General features: G+C 44.9%; 4 protein-coding genes across 4 annotated transcripts; 1 reads left to right on the top strand and 3 right to left on the bottom strand.

The window, feature by feature from the left end:
* Positions 1 to 311: 311 nt before the first annotated feature.
* Positions 312 to 2,697, bottom strand: H6S33_004497 (uncharacterized protein; the record flags this gene model as incomplete). Its single annotated transcript, XM_044835864.1, has 4 exons — positions 312 to 1,266; positions 1,327 to 1,722; positions 1,770 to 1,868; positions 1,919 to 2,697. 4 exons carry the CDS (start codon positions 2,695 to 2,697, stop codon positions 312 to 314), a joined length of 2,229 nt encoding a protein of 742 aa, XP_044691235.1.
* A 1,104-nt stretch (positions 2,698 to 3,801) lies between these two features.
* H6S33_004496 (uncharacterized protein) lies at positions 3,802 to 4,239 on the top strand (the record flags this gene model as incomplete). The annotated part of the gene is made up of 2 exons (XM_044835863.1): positions 3,802 to 4,096; positions 4,160 to 4,239. The coding sequence occupies 2 exons, from the start codon at positions 3,802 to 3,804 to the stop codon at positions 4,237 to 4,239; spliced, it is 375 nt and encodes a 124-aa protein (XP_044691234.1).
* A 2,976-nt stretch (positions 4,240 to 7,215) lies between these two features.
* On the bottom strand, positions 7,216 to 8,636 carry H6S33_004495 (uncharacterized protein; the record flags this gene model as incomplete). Its single annotated transcript, XM_044835862.1, has 2 exons — positions 7,216 to 8,155; positions 8,218 to 8,636. The coding sequence occupies 2 exons, from the start codon at positions 8,634 to 8,636 to the stop codon at positions 7,216 to 7,218; spliced, it is 1,359 nt and encodes a 452-aa protein (XP_044691233.1).
* Positions 8,637 to 9,545: 909 nt separating this feature from the next.
* On the bottom strand, positions 9,546 to 10,188 carry H6S33_004494 (uncharacterized protein; the record flags this gene model as incomplete). Its single annotated transcript, XM_044835861.1, has 3 exons — positions 9,546 to 9,874; positions 9,929 to 9,982; positions 10,041 to 10,188. The coding sequence occupies 3 exons, from the start codon at positions 10,186 to 10,188 to the stop codon at positions 9,546 to 9,548; spliced, it is 531 nt and encodes a 176-aa protein (XP_044691232.1).
* Positions 10,189 to 13,356: the final 3,168 nt, after the last annotated feature.

Below are 13,356 nucleotides of genomic sequence, written 5' to 3'. Positions count from 1 at the left end.
CCGAAACCATCTTACCAAGCTAACACCAAAGCGGAAAGAATAGTTGTATTAACACCCGATAATCGTACGATAGAAACGGAAAGCTTCAAAGAAGAGCAAGGAAAACCGACCTAGCTTGGGCCTTTGAGATAAAGATTTCGAATGAGTACATTTTTAAGCCCCGAAAGACGTTAGACATGCTCCGCTTCTACTACATATATCTACTACCACAAATCACGAACCGTGCCTCATATGTCCTACATAGCTAGAAAAAGTGACATGAATCTCTCCTATGGACAAAAGAAATAAACTAAATACATTTCCAAAGAACCCTACGAAGTGGCTTTCGGCTTATGGACTTGCATGATCCTCTGCTTCGCCTCCTCATCCCCCTTAGATGCTTCCCACATATCAACCAATCTCGTATTTCGTGCCATTTGTACCACTACAAACCATTTAATATCAGCCCATTGATGTTTTGTAGATTCTTTCAACTCCGTCATTGACATTTGCTTCTCTATCTCACGGCCCTTTTCCACAGAATTTATGAAATTTGTCGTTTGTTCTTTATGCGACGTTGCGAGCTTGGCCGCTATCTGTTCCTGGGTTTGATAAAAGGCATTTAGCTGCTCCGCCTGAGTCTCGTTGAACTTTTCTATCAACGACTTCTGTCTTGCTTCCTTATTCGGCCTTCCCTTCAAAAATGTCTGGAGTTCAAACCAATATTCGTCTTCTTCTGTAGCTTGCTTAGTAGTGAGTGCTTCCCGTTCTTGTGCAAAGCAAGCGTTCAGTTCTTCCTCCTCCCTCTTTTGACTTTTCCCCAGTGTTTCCATATCTTCAAAGAACCTTTTCTCACTCTCACTCTCACGATTGCTAAACTCAATCTCTTGCTCTTCCTTCTCTTTCTGATGTCTGTCCCGCATGATTCCCCATTGCTTCTGATGCAGCACCAACAACGCCTTCTCCGCGCTTTCAAACTCAGCAGAGACCCTCTCCAGCCACCTCTCCTGTAATTCTCTTCTTTTTTTGGCCTCTGTGCGAGCAGCTTGCGCAGCGGCGATTCTATCAGCTTCTGCACGTCGTTCCTGTATCTCTTGCTCCCGCTGCTCCATTCTCGCAATTGCCTCTATTGACCTTTGATGTTCTGCCTCCTCGCGCGCTCGTGCGGCGCGGTTGAGAGCAACCTGTTCTATACGGGCTACGCGGCGGCGGGCTGCTTCTTCACCAGTACAAGCACATGTTTTCCAAACCGAGCCACAGATATAACAAAAATGTGCACCGCATTTACTGCCCCCCGATCTGTCAGTAGGTCTACTCATCTCTCTATTCAATTCATGCAATCCTTACCAGGTAATATGATTACATCCCTGCGTCCTCTCAACCATTGTTCTACACTGGTAACACCTTATCCAACCTTGCCTTTCTCCCTCCTCTAGCGTCAACTGGAGATCGAAGTCTTCGGGACAATCTGCTTGGGCGGGATGGGCTATTCCTCTACATGTACCACATACACTATTATTGCACGTGCCGCATATGATTCGACCGGTACCGCTCGGTGGGATCCATGCTGAACATGTAGGATGTGGGCAATAGACTCGATCTGCAGCTGGGATAGCGTATTCTTTCGCCTTTCCCTTGTAGGTCTGGCGGTCTTGCTTATTGAGGGCCTTTTCGATGGTTTTTTGTGGTATGTCTTGAATACAGCAGCGCGGAGGCCAGAGGGACTCGTCCTGCATTGAAGTTCTGGGGAGATAAGTATATGTGCGCAGAGAGGTAAAGAGTAGTAATACCTGATGAGGGTCTCGAGGCAGACAAAACAGTATCTGTGTTGGCATGCTAACTTCACTAGCTTCTTATTCTTATGATCGTCGAGGCAGGATGAACATTCACTAATATCGCGTCATTATCTCTTCGATAAAATAAAAACAAAAGAGCTTACCTTTCCCCAGTGCCTAGGCTCTTCTTCCAAAATCTTTTAACCTGCTCCACCCTTGGCGAAACTGGCATCGAAACAACAGTAGAATCGTTTGCCGGCAATGGTGAAAAATATGGTGAATAAATAAGTGAAGCACTCCCGGAGATGTTGTATTTTGGCAATTCTCTTCTGCTTTTTGACTTCTTTGAGCCAGTAGAGGACATCGAATCTGCTATAGAGCGTAAATCCGTTATAGAGCGTGGACTTACGGGACTTTCAAGCTCTGATACAGTCCCATGAACAGAGCCTACAGATACCCTCAATGAGTTTCTCTGTGGCAACGGGGCTTCGTTGACTGGTGTGATGGTATCTGAGACGAGTTCGGGGGCATCTGCTGGGTTACTTCTTGAACTTTCTCCCGCTTCTATCGTTACGGGAGTTTCTTCTTTCTGATCCTGCTCATTTTTTATAGTTTCGAGTACACTTTCAAGAGCTTCAGCCCACTCTTTGAATATCATATCCTTGAGATGAGAGCTATCATCAACAGACCAGATGAGCTCGGGTGGTGGAGGATATTGTTTCCACCATTTTTCGGAACTGAGATCTTCGGTTGATAGAAGCGTCAGATCAAGGCCAGGGATATTTTCGAGGTCGAGGTAGGTGTCGCTGTACGTGATTGACGTAGCGTGATTTTCTTGGTCTGGTTGGTGGGTTATTGTTGTGATGTCGATTACTTCGATACATTTACCTTTATCAACAGGCACCGGGGCACTCTGTCCGACCAAAGTCGTAGTTGTAGCCATCTCGAACTGTGTATTCTTTCGGTAATAAGAATAGAGAAGGAGAAAGAAAGATACTGTGCAAGTTAGAGTTACAAAAATGATAACGGACATCATGGAATTCGGACGGTAGCTGTGAGGTATATGAACCAGCTTGAAGATGACGAGTGTAATACCAGCTCATAGCCGTGCATAGCCATTATCGATTTTTGTTTCCTTGTGGCTGTCAGTAGCTAGGTAGGGCATGCCCTGGAATGGAACAAACGATTGGCTATTTTTTCCATTCAATGAGCAATGCACGGTTTCTGCCTTGGCTGCCAGGAATGGGGGATAACTTGATATAGTTACACATGCCCGTTATGGTTGCTGTTTTGTACAACATCTCCGAGGCTCCTGATGACTAAAGTCCGTGACGGACCCAAGCTGTTTACCGTAAAAGGTAGCGAGATTTAGCCAATTCCACCAGACTAGACTTTTATGTCAAGGTATAAATAGAAGCTACAGCAACAACAGGTCTGTGGATAACTCTTGCCTATCGACATGATCCCCAATCCAGTCAAAAGCAGAGGCGAAGTCCTGGCTTGATCAGTAGATGCAATCCACGTGGGTTGGGGTGAAGGGCTGGATGGTAAGTAAGGCAGAGATTGGTGTGAAAGCTGCAGTGACGGTGACCCGAGTTTGTGTTACCACCCGGACTTGGCTGCACCATGAGGGTTACACAGATTACACAAGAAACGTTGTGAGGCTCATCTCTTTGGAAGGCCTCGGTGTCGGTGAGGCTCTGTATAATCATATTGTAGACCGTAAACCGTTGAAATTACCGAGAATAATGTTTACTTTGCCTCCAGAAGTCCTACAGATCACTCACTCAAGCATGAATACTAGCGCGGGAGTGTGAAGTCACGCACGAATACCATTTACATTTTTAAGTGTCTCTTGGCACGGTGTGACAATATATGTACAAGCTAACCCTTTACGTCGTAAGTCCCCAACCCTGAATCCCACCTGCCTGTCGATCATTTACACTGCCTTGCCTTAGTTACCCCACATCACGACTCTACTCTACATAGCCACAAAACCCCCTCTCAAGTGCATCTCAAGCTCAGAATTAACAAAACAAACAAGATAATGTCCTTCCTCAATAACCTAATTTCGGACCTCCGCGAAGCCAAAGCTGCAGCACAATCCCATAACATGGCATCCTACGAGCCACCTTCCACCAGTGGCATGGGTGCAGCTGCTGAGGGCCCTGTGGAGGATTCGCATACACAGACGAGTGGTAAGCCGGCCTCGGAGGGTTATATCCCTCCTCCACCACCTCCCAAGAATCTGCCACACGGATGGACGGCAAGATATGATGAAAAGGAGGGTGGGTTTTTGTATTCTAAAGGGGTGGATACTAGCTCCGAGCAACGGGACTTTCGTAAGTACATATATGGGACTTATTCGGTGACCTGATAAAGTGACTGATCCGTCCTCATACTAGCTACTGAGAAGAACACTGAGGGATCTACGGTTATAGTTACTGGGGAGACTACGGAGCAGGTTACAGCGAAGCCCGTGTGATTCGATCTCTCATGCTTTTTTCCATTTTGGAGCAGGCGAAGATCAAGGCTGGACCTACATAGTTAGTTCGTTATGCTTGTCGAATATATCCTAATCTCTTCTCGTCGATAGTGACCTAAGGCACCAAGGGTTATCTATGCGCCCCAAGGATCATGACTCGCCCGTTGAAACTGATATTTGGCGAAGCTTGTACAAGGTCCCACAAGTTCTGCGAGGATACACAATCGTTCCACCTATATGCTGTAGGTAGCACTCGAATCGCCTCTAAAACCCCTCGAGGCTTTCAAGAACAAAAAAGGAAGCTTAGGGAAGAACACGTACTTCGCTAGAGCACCCTAGACATAGTGCGCCAAAATCGGCGCCTTGTCTGCCTACCTTACCATACAGCCCACACTAGTTCTACCTAGTGGAGATAATAAGACACCAAAGGTAGAGCCCGATGTAAGGATGCTCGATCGACAAACGATTTACTCCGAACCCTATAAGTTAATTCATACAAGTTTTGGCTGCATGTTAATGGCACAATTCACAGTTAATCATTCGGCCCTTCACTACACACATATTTAATAACTTCCAATATCTAGAACTCACAATTCACCTTCCCACGGGCGACTATTAAGCCCGAATCCCAACCCACCAATACAATACATTCTCACAGTGCATAACTACGTGTTCACTGTTATCCGCAAATACAGCCCTACAATCTATCTTTTTGGCTGATTTTCGACCAATTATGAATCGGACTCCACCAGTTCTGTCCCTACCTACGCATACTCTGTACGCTGTTTCATTTTAAGTCTTCTGATTTGTGCCTATAATTATCAAGAATAATAAAATATCCCGCGGTCACACTCACAGGAAACTCGATTCCGTAATTCCACAAAACAAGGCTACCATACAATGAAATCATTGAGCATATACCGTGAGCTGTACCTCCAAATTATGCATATAAACAGAAATCGAGGAATTCTGAGACTGGGTAATCCAGGCCTGGAGAACTGAAATAGTCGATGACGTAGCAATCCAATGTCATATTTCTTTGGCTATCGGCTCAGTTTTATTTGACTTAGCCAGTTTAATTACAGTGGAAATCAATTCCGCCTAGCTAGACATTGGGAACAGAACCCCCACCCCGAAGTAAATTTAATTCAGTCAATTTTCTCCACACCTGGCCCCACCAGGTGTGATATCAATTACTCCATCTAACTTAGGGTGCCGACTTAGCTCCAGGTTCAGGTCCCCAAAAACGCAATTCCATAGCATTCGAAATGAGTTGCTAAATCTAATTACCAAATATCTCGGAGGGTTTGTCGGAGAAAATTCTTCTCGACCAACTTGAGACAGCCTTATTTGTATTCTGGCCATCAACCCTGCAATTCTTGGTTCAGACAATATACTAATTATTCTTCGGTACATAGGTAGTTGGTCAAATAATTTCCTGAGCCTACAAGTATTCTGGTTCTGGATCCGCCCAAATTTCATCGAAGCTGAAGGCTAAGAAAAGCATCAAGAACGATAAGAATGTACGTATGGTTAGAATTATATATCTAATAACATAAGTATAAACCATATTCACTGCGCGCTTTTATGATTTGATTGGTTGACTCTCAGGTTCCTTTTCCACTCCAAGAGGGTGTAATGTTTCACTGGAAGTTCATATAAACGAAATATGAATAGACCGACTAGCTTGGTGTTTTTCTATAGGAAGCTGATAGTGGTTTGGGTACAAAATAGCTGGGTGAGAGAAGAAATGGGAACGAATTGGGAAACTTGACGTTTCTGAACGAAATACTGATGAGAATGCGTACATGTAGAATTTCCGACATTCCTGGCCACGGACAGCGAATATGTGAGAGTGGTATTTGCGCACGCGGAAGGATCAGATTGATTGGAATGACAGTATGCCTCATATCAAGATAAGTTTAAACACTCCTTCCCGCTATATATTAGAAAATTAAAATTTATTTTTAGGCAAAGCTTCATAGAACCGGGCACGACTGTTTCCGCTTATATAAATACATGTCCACACACACATAGTACAGGCACACGTGCACACAAAAAGATTTTACCTCTCGAATATTGATACAAGCTTAAACCTCCATCCGTAGGTAGATCTTATACTATAGCGAGTAATAGAGATATCCATGGCCATTGCAAGGCAGAATTTAGAGCCCCCAGAGATTTAATCTTGCATCTCCTGATGTCCTTATTGTTCTCCAATTGCAAGGATCTTGTATAATCAAGTGAGGCAGTGCGATACCACTAACTAGACTGAGATAAAGGCACCTACATGTAGTCATAGTAATGACAGTCTATGGAAGAGCCATACAAGGACACTCGCGCACATCAGCAGTTTACCGCCAAACCAATTTGGGTGAAATTAGTAGAACTGCCCAAACAGTACTAGCTCCACTCAGGTTCACCGTTAACCAGCGTACGGTTCTAGCGCTGGCCCGCTATTCGTGTGCTGTGCCTCTGCAGTACGTCACTAGGCACCATTGACCTTATCAATATGAACACCCTGCCCAAAATATACTTATAGTACATGTATGTAGTCTTGGAGGAGGAAAACCGGTCCGAGTGATCATTTGTGATTACTTCCCCAGCTCTAGCCAGCAACTAAGAAATTTATTTTATCATCTTGGATTTGTTTAAACAGGAGGGCAAGCGATACTCCATTGATGAATGGCTATATACAGTTCAGTTGAGATTGCGCTGCAATGAACCAAAACCACAAGATAAGAGAAATCCCATTAATCCCCCTCTGCTACACCAACCAGAAAGTTTGCTAACATTAAGATTAAAAAAGAAGACAGAAAAAAGAATCTCTCAACCTGTGCGAGATTTTCTGCCATGGGTATATGTTTCGCTAATTAGACACCTTACAATCCTCCTCAGTTTTGGGTACCATACTCCAGACAATTGAACCCAATAAAGAAAAACTGAGAACTACTGATCATTATAGACTTAGGAAGATTAATTCTTCTCGGGCTCTCCACTAGTAGTAATAACAGTCGGGACAACTGCATCGGAAGTGGAGGCAGGGACACTGGGGGCGGCGGCAACGGCAGAGGTGGCTTCAGCTCCGACCACAAGCTCAGAGACTGGAGTCACGGCAGGGGCTGTAGAGGGGTCAGTCGTAGCCTCCGTAGCTGGAGCTGATGTAGGACTGGTGGCGCTAGCCAAACTAGGCTCCTCAACGGCCTTGGTAGCAGTGGCAATCTCCGGGGCTGCAGTAACTGCAGCAGAAGCAGTAGTTGGCTCCTCGGGAGCGGCGGCAAGGTTTGGCACGACCTCAGTGACATTTTCCTTATCGGTGTTGCCCTTATCGGTGTTTACTTTATCTGCGTCGGTGTTTACTTTATCTGCGTTGTCTTTATCGGTGTTGTTTTTATCGGTATTGTCTTTGGCGGTGTCATCTTTAACGACATCACCTTTTGCGGCGTCATCGTTGGCAGCGTCACCTCCAGTAAGGTTCTCTTTGGATGCATCTTCATCCTTTTTCAAAGGTTCGCCAGTCCCGCCGTAGGCCGCAGGGATAGTGGTAGATCCCATGCTCTTGGACAGCTCTGCACCATAAGAAAGCATGATGAGCTTCTTGAAGGTTTCCTTTGCAACAAGGGCTCTCATAGTGGTGTACATCCAGCTCATAAGGAGCGGAACGTTGACAAAGAACTTCTTATCAAGAAGCTCCGGGTAGAATTTCTGAAAGATTTCGATGGTTTTCTTCGAAGCGGTTTTGACTTCGGCAGGGCTACGGAAGAAAGAAACACGGAGATAATCGTGGACCTGAATTGTCTTGTACGGGTCGATGGTTGCCTTTACGGGGTCGTAGTCAGGAATAGGCTCTTTAGCAGAGGCGAGGTCGAGGAGTTCGATAGAACGCTCCATGAGGTCAACCCTCCAACGGAGGAACCTTAGAAAGGAGACGTTAGAAGGTGATCTTGCAGCAGTTAAAAATGGAACCGAGGGACTTACTCCTGGACATCACCGAATGTTTTCGCAAAGTCTTTGACATTTCCATAGATGTTCCAGGTGACAACGACCTTCTTCTCATCTTCTCCATCCTTGACTTTTTCTGTAGTGATATACCCCAAATCCTGATACTTAGCCTCATCCCAGGTACCGATGACTTTACCATCCCCATCAAAGAACTGCCTGCGCCACTCCAGGGTTTCCTTAAGCTGCTTAAGAGCCAATTCCTTGTCACCCTTGTTTGCCCTCAAGAACTTCTGCAAGATGATCTTGGTAAGGAAGTCGTCCTTATTAGGCGAGAGAGTGATTCCCCAGATCTTGTGGGGGGGCTGTTCTGAGAGGATCGAGGCAAGCTCGGTATGAAGCACACTAAGCGGGTGATCTTCAGAAAGAGCAGGCCAGGTTGGAGTTGCAGTAGTCATTTTTGCCTGCACACGCTTCTGTGGTTAGCTGGCACAGCAAATCAGGCAAAAGGTAAATAATACAATAGAGAGTGACTTACGGAGGACTAATGTGATCAATTGATAAATTCGCGAGGAGTTGAAGATGGAGATGATTACTCCAATGTTTGTAGAGATGGCGTTGTTTTTTCTTCTTTTTTTTCTTGCGTGTGTTCCGTATTTGTGAAGCAGACGATGATAGGAGGCAGAGTTTTGTAGAAGGAAGGGGGAAGGAAGCAAGGGACGGCATATAAAATTAAGCGAAGAGGCGTAAAGCTCAGGCCATTTCACGTCACGCCACATAATTTCCCCTAACCCTGTAGGTCGCTGCAAATGCGAATACATGTAGGTACTGAGGACCTGTTCAACAAATTACTGTCAAATAAAGTGACAAACACGATATCATTGCAAGGGACATTATAAGGGACCTGAAACCGCGAGTTTTTATAAAGAGGGTTGACCCCAGATGCCACTGACTTACTTTTATTTTGATTCAGGTACCGATCTCATTAACGTGTATGCATGTACATTTTCAGGAACCGATTTCTTACTCATCTTTCTAGCGAGAGTATCGTTATCGATAACAGTTATTTGAGCCTCCTTCAATTCTCTTATGCAACCTACATGTACATGTATGCACTTGGAACCACGCCAAATCTTGTCCACTGCCCCTGATCATGAGGAAAGTGTACCTACGACCATACTGATAAACTACTAAATCAACTCCGTTGGGGATATACTCTAGATTGAAAGTTTATAAACTCTATCCGATCAAGTTCTATACTTAATCTGCATTGATTTATTATGTACGGTATACACCCACATACCGGTACCACCCATTAGGACCCTTCCCGCCCAACCCCAACCCCCACAAACTCACACTCAACCCATTTAACAGCTACTCTCCGCAACAGTAACATTCACTGCGACACAACCCTCTGCCTCCAAAGTTTTCGCACCATCCCAGTACAATTGCCAAGTTCCCTGGACCTTGCTCTCATCGACCTTGCAGGCCTTCCAGCTTCCACTGATTCCATTCACCGCCAAAAAACCGCCTTCCTTACTGATTCCGGTGGTAACAGCACCGGTGGGAACGGCCGCAGAATGTGGGACTGTAAACCCAATGGGCTTCGACTCGGTGGGATAGACATAAAGACGCTGGCTACCAGTGGGGGAGCTGTGGAAGGACTGGAAGGATGCACCGTCGCCGCCGGAGGTCACTATGAGGTGTTAGTTTGTTTATGGGCTGGGAGAAAACGAATAAGGAAGCTTACAGTCAAGAGACTCCGAATAAGTAGAGTACTTAATATTTCCGATATATGCGGAGCCTTTTACTGGTCGTTAGCTGGTTATTCTGGCAACTAGATTGGCCATGAGGTTACTTACTGTTGGCGTACATGAACTCGGGGTAAATGAGCCCGTCCAATCCCGTAGTGGTGGAAGTAAGGGTAAACTTGGTTGGGAGGGCGTCGCGCTTCTCGATGGCAGCGCCAGAGGCCATACTGGCAAGGGCTGCGGCAAGAACGGTGGTCATGGTGAACTTCATCTTGAATGATTGGATTTCTGAAAAGGAAATTAAAGCGAGTGAATTGATTTTGATGTGATGAGAATGAACCGATTGATGGTGGTGAAGTAGGCTTACGATGGGAACTTCGTGGAGGTTATATAGAAATTGGCAAGACTATGGAGAAGTACCGATATAGATATTTGACATCGTCATTATTGAGTTCGTATCTCTGATCCTAGGTTCATTCGTCCGGAAATCCCGGATGACAATGAATAGTAGACACAGCTCCGACATAATCTAGTCTACCTACATTCAGCATGGGACTCGAGGTACTTGATTAATTAACCAAGCTCCCTAACTGCTCTATCAACCAGGATAAAAATAATCCTTTGTTCAAACAACTAACCAGGGTATGCACTCAAATTGGTGCACCATTTATTAATTCTACCATACCCAAACCTCGCAGTTGGGTTGCTGGTGAGCATAATCCATGCTTGGATTAGTTTATTTCGTATCCAATAGAGTAAGGCCTAGGTTGTGGTATCTACCGGCCTTATCCGACGTCAACTCTCAACACCACCTTCCCTCCGCAAATACAAACTTACCATACCCGGGTTCTTCCCAACCTGACGTAGGTGGAGGACAGCCAAAATTCCATGATCCAAACAAAGCAAGGGACCATGCATCCTGCCTACATCCTGCAACCAAGTTTAGAAACGCCACTATGTACCAAGGATGTGGGGACAGCCGGTGCCGACCAACTGGTGGAAAGCCTTCCAGAACCAGCCATTTCTCGGATTTCGGCTCCTTACCGACTCTCCTTTCTACATCTTTAACCTCTCGAGTGGCGGGTTGAGTTCAGCCTGAGTTGAATCAATTTGATGCTTATTCTTACCCTTCGCTCGCTAAATGTTAGAAAGGTTGTTTTACCGACCAGTAGCCAATATCTTACGGTGGGACAGAGGAACAGTAAAAGATAACAACGTCAGGTCGTTTACTGAACACCTGCGGGAAGAGCTTATGATCAATTTTGGGTTGCACAGCGCTGGCAATACTGGAGAAATATCAGACTCAATTGCAATTGATCATGAGCTCTCAGCCCGTATGCTCACTCCGAGAGAGCCGGGTTTAAAATAATTGCCTTGAGTGTGTACTTAGCAATAGCTCCGGAACCTCGCGGGTTTCTTCCCGGCATACATCGGGAACTGTCAAAATTGGATTGACAGGTCAGCTCGCTCACGAGATTTCTGGCCTTGCATACTGCCGCAAAAAAAAAAAAAAACAGCTCATCATCTCATATTCAAGACTATATCTAATTGCTATATTACAGGTTCTGTCGCAATCACTACCAATGGATAGACTTGCATGTTTTGATGGTGAACGAGGGTTCTCCTCCTAACTCTTCGGCTGCTATTGGTACTTGATAGGGAGAGAACTCCGAAAGGAAAGAAAGCCGACGAATTTAAGGGGATTCTGGCTAGTTCGGGGTTTCATTAAGTATACGGGCAGAGGGATGAATATTTGGTTGTTCCAAATATCACCATATAGGAATACTGATTAAAGGATTCATTGATATCTCAACTAGGTCGAATATTAAGGATAGTCCCAAGCTGGTTTGAGGTGTTTATAACGACTCAAAGCCCGTTTAGGAGCCGTCTAAAACGGAGTCCTAGACTCTGGGGACCTGAAATCTATTCTGGCGAAATCTCCGTTCTGAGAAAGTCTTGTGTTTGGCGACCCATTTTGCAGGTCCAGAAAACAACTTCAACTCATGAAAACAGAATTTTTAAATAAGCAACTCGAACCACCACAACCGTGACAATCCCGACTCCTACCCTTGTCATCAACGTCCTAGTCTCGTTGTGCAGGAACACCACTCCCAAACAGTACATTACTTTTAAACTCAGTTTTAAATTTCTCCCTTTTCCCACCCACTAACGGAAGCTAAGCAAAACGGAGTTTTCTACAGTCTCGGCTCCCAAACAGCCTAAGGCAATAGGTAGGTTTCCTGGGAAGTATACTGAACCGGCCATGTCAGCGGTACATACCTCGGTTCAACGCTTGAGCTTCTTGTGAAGAGTTCTTCCGGCATTTACCACGTATAAATGATGTAAGGTAGCTTAATTGGAATACCAAACCGGGGCACAGTGAATCCCGTATTTGACCAGATCAGGATCGCCCAGTCGTATCATTGGATATCACTCGAATTACCTCGTTGTCTTTCTAGTTCCCTTTTTTTTTTTTTTTTTTTTTTTTTTTGTTTAATTCATTAATTGTATTTTCTAGTTCCCTTGATTGATTGATTGATAATTCATTAATTGTTTCTAGTTCCCTTGAGGGAGTGCTACGATGGTTTGCTGTCCTCTGAGGACTGTATTGCAGTTCTTGACTTGCGTTGGCTCAGTTCTGTCTTTATTCCATTGGTGGGGACTTTATATTTCAATCCTGCAATACTACATGTAGTCTGCATCCTAAGGTTGATAAACAGGCAAAGCATCCACGTGATCATGGCAGTGTGGTGGAGAGGTTAACACGTCAGCCTGCTATACAGTTGAGCTGATGCCTTCGGGTTCGCGAGTTCGAATCTCGTCGCTGTCGTCTTTTTTCCTTACTTCTGGAAAGCCCCCTCCATTCCCGTCCCTACATACATGTAACGAACGCAGGTTCAATCCATATACTGCATGTATACAACAAATTCTGATCGTCTTTTATCTACAAATACTTTCGATCACAGGCATTTATTTTCACCACTATCCTAAGGGAGCTGATAGAATCAGAAGTATATAGATGTATATAATTCGAGTGATTATACATGACCTAGGCCACAGAATAATAGAGAACGGCTATGACACAACATATACTAACCAATCCCCCCCTTATAAGCTCAGTATCTCTTGAACGCCTGGCCGCTGATAGACGCATAGTGAGCTACGTATACGCATGACCTTCCAGGAACGTCAGTCTCAATTGTCAGTACCGTGATTCTCGGCCTCGGTTTGTACAATACCTTCTAAGTATTCTTCTCCATACAAAGAACACAACGGACGGAGGATAGTTTCATCAAACAAAACCCCAGGGGATGAATAAGGTTATCTTTCAAGGTACAAAGCGGCAATTCGCCGATTAATGGCTCGTATCTCTTGCTTCCTGCAGAAGCTCAATAGTTTCTTCTACTCAACTTGTTTACGGCTCTTA

This window comes from Morchella sextelata, assembly GCF_020137385.1.
Source record: "Morchella sextelata strain SCLS chromosome Unknown scls_17, whole genome shotgun sequence".
NCBI lineage: Eukaryota > Fungi > Ascomycota > Pezizomycetes > Pezizales > Morchellaceae > Morchella > Morchella sextelata.
This window is presented reverse-complemented; position numbering and strand designations above follow the sequence as displayed.